The sequence below is a fragment of the Volvox carteri genome, assembly GCF_000143455.1.
Source record: "Volvox carteri f. nagariensis unplaced genomic scaffold VOLCAscaffold_6, whole genome shotgun sequence".
NCBI lineage: Eukaryota > Viridiplantae > Chlorophyta > Chlorophyceae > Chlamydomonadales > Volvocaceae > Volvox > Volvox carteri.
Window position 1 is genome coordinate 2,220,028 of NW_003307549.1, and position 3,077 is coordinate 2,223,104.

Genomic DNA, 3,077 nt, shown 5'->3' on the forward strand with positions numbered 1-3,077 from the left:
AGACCACGGGGGGGGTGGGGACCACGGTGGCTTTTTAGCTAGGTGTGTGGGTGTGTGGTGTGGGCTTGGTGTGCAACAGTACTGTTGGCTGTTGGTGGTGGCGGTGGGGAGAAATGCGGGAGGGAGGGGAAGGAGCGAGAAGGTGGCAAAGTTAAGGGGCAAGGGGCAAGGGGCAAAGGGTTTTCCCGAACCAATATGCCAACAAGGGATTATATGAAGGCCTGGTGACGGAGTGAGAGAGGAACTGGGAACGACACTGCAAGGGGGGGAAGGGGAGAGTCGAAAGGTGGGAGCTTCAGGGTTAAGAATTTCCAGGCTTCCAAGGTTTAAGTTTTTTTAGTGGATATAGCGAAAAATAAATTGGAGGGATAGGAGATGGGTTTGCGAGAGGCGTAACGGGAATAAGCCAAAAGAATCAGGCGAGCCCGGAACACTTCCACAAACTCACCGCCAATGGTTTCAACCTGGGGGCCATAGTTAATCATGGCGAAGAGGGGATGCGGGTGGGGGTTCATCGTAGACAGCGCAAGGCGACGAGTCGACGGCGATGGAGCCGGCGGTAATGGGGCCGTCGTAGAAGCAGCCCCCGCCGCCGCCGCAGCAGAAGTAGTGGTAGCAGCAATAGCAGCAGCAGCAGCAGCAACAGCAGCAACAGACGCACAAACAGGGAGATTTCTGAGAGTGTGTGTGTGCATGTGTGTGCATGTGTGCCTGCATGACTTCGGAAGAGAAGGAAACGGGAATACACACACACGTACACTCTAGGGAGTGTGGGGGAAGCAAGGAACACGGGCACGGAAGAAGCCAGGATACAAATGTGTCCAACCGAAGTGGCTATGTCGGGGTTTGGGGATTTAAAAGCGGTTAGGGTTTGAGGCTTGATAGCTCAAGCACCCCACCCCTCCCTCCTTACACGCATATACACCGAAATCAACTTGCCGCTTAGATTATGAAAACACCTACAAGTCATACGCACACCTATAGGGTTATATATCCCCTTAGGAGCCCTAGGGGCAGGCGGGGAGTGCCTCTGGTTGCACATCGGGTGCTGTCCGAGAGCGGTGGGTTACACACACACGGCTGTTAGGGCTCCACCAGTACACCTGTTCGGGGTCTTACGCGGCCAGTACATACATGCATACATGCATATATGCAGTGTTATTGTGCGGAAAGCACCACCGCTGCTACTATTGTTAGTGATCTGTTGGGTCCACGAACACGTCACGAGGTCAACCCAAACCATAACTATCAACGACTAACTGCTGTCCAACGACCAAAGTCGGCGCTCCGTCCCCCCCACCCAGGTCAGCCCAAACCCACTTTGTAAAGGGAGGGGTACTTGTCAATTAATTCGTCGAACTCGTTATCTGTGTGTGTGTTTGCGTGTGCGTGTGTGTATGGGGGGGAGAGACCAGGATACCGAAAGGGGGGGGAGGGCGAATTGTAACAGTTGCTGTTGCTGTTATTGTTGTTGTTGATGGACCCAGGGGTCAGCAGGAGATGGGTCGAGATGCGAGGGGGAGGAATAAAACAGTGGGGCAGTGCCACCACCCGAAAACAAACCTTCCTACATACCTACATACCTACAGACACCCAACTACATACACTATGCAAACACACGCACGCTCCGGCCCGTGCCTCCGGTCTTTTGAGCCTGCCAAAGAGACTCACATAGGCTGTCGAGCATCGTGCACACCTCCATTGCCGTACTGCCGGCGGCGATGGTCGTGAAATTTACCACATCTGCCGTACATATCGAGGAGGTGCGCGGGAGAGGGGATTGGAATGTGTGCCGGTGTGGGTGACGTGGCGGGCTGGCGGGGGAAACTGTGTACAAGTAGTGAGGAGAAGAAAGGAAGAGGAACCGTACTGCAAAGGCACCACGGGTCCGCACAAATCCGTACCAAAAGGCCGTACCATTCGTACCTGAGAACAGAATCGTCGCCTGGACAGGTCCAAGGTAATGCGGGGGGCAGGGCGCGGCGGCGGCAGTAGCAGCAGCCGGGCATATGTAGCAGCAGCCGGAGGTGCAAAGCAGCGGCAGTAAAGGGGCCACATCAACATGACGTTGCCACCGCAGCAGCAACAGTAGCAGCAATAGCATTAGCAAGAGCAGCAGCAGCAGTAGTAAAAGCAATAGTATCAGTAACAACAGCAACAGCAGCAACACCCCTGCGCTGTGTTTCGGCCCCCGGTCAGGGCCCCCGGTGCTCGTCCTTTCTTGGGACGAGCCGCCCACAGTGTGTAACACCCCCCGTCAACAACAACAACAGTAGAAACAGCAGCAGTAACAGGAGTAGTAGCAACAGCAGCAACAGGAGCATGAGCATGAAAAGAGGCGTGCGGGGCAGTAGCACTATATCGGCAGCAGTAGCAGTAGCTGTAGCAGTAGCAAGAGGGGCAACGGCCGCCAGCAGCTACTGGTGGGTCCGGTGCCCCTTGCAGCCGCCTGTTTAGTGGCATCATGCATGATATACATACATTAGAATCACACGAAATACGACACGGAAGGTAAAGCCCTAAAGCCCTAAAACCCTAAAACCCTAAAACCCTAACAAGCTTGAAGGTACCAAGAATAACCAGGAGTCGTCACAAGGGGTCCCCAGGATGCATCAGGGGGGGATGAAAGGGGATGAAAAGGAGCGAGGACTGCAAAACGACATCCCAGCATTCTGAAAGACCATGACGGGACGATGATGGTAATGGGCATGCAACTAGGGAGCTAGGGGGGGCGATACCCACCTCGGGGTATATCTCCGCGTTCACCCGCTCCCCCCGCCGCAGCGCATCCGCGATGTGGCGGGGGATCATCTGGTGCAGCAGCTGCTCGCTGCGCTGCCGCTCCTCCTGCGCCGTTTTTACGGGCGGGTGTAAGTGGGGGAATGTGGCGTGGGGCGTCTGTCTGTCTGTCTGTCTGTCTGTCTGTCTGTCTGTCTGTCTGTCTGTCTGTCTGTCTGTCTGTCTGTCTGTCTGTCTGTCTGTCGCCCATGCCAAATCTGCGCAGCTTGCCAGCCCAATCCCCAATATAATCCTCGGCACCCGCCATGGAATCCCAAAACTGGGGGGCACAGCTACAA

At 55.4% G+C, this 3,077-nt stretch overlaps 1 protein-coding gene across 1 annotated transcript in view; it reads right to left on the minus strand.

Moving 5' to 3' along the window:
- Positions 1-2,847, minus strand: part of cyc21 (guanylyl and adenylyl cyclase family member) — a gene marked incomplete at both ends in the record, with an annotated part of 5,797 nt that extends 2,950 nt beyond the window's left edge. Inside the window, 4 exons of the mRNA XM_002947524.1 lie at positions 1,321-1,367; positions 1,672-1,743; positions 1,927-1,945; positions 2,743-2,847. Coding sequence (XP_002947570.1) covers positions 1,321-1,367; positions 1,672-1,743; positions 1,927-1,945; positions 2,743-2,847 — 243 coding nt within the window. The remainder of the gene's footprint in view (positions 1-1,320; positions 1,368-1,671; positions 1,744-1,926; positions 1,946-2,742) is intronic.
- Between the last annotated feature and the right edge of the window lie 230 nt (positions 2,848-3,077).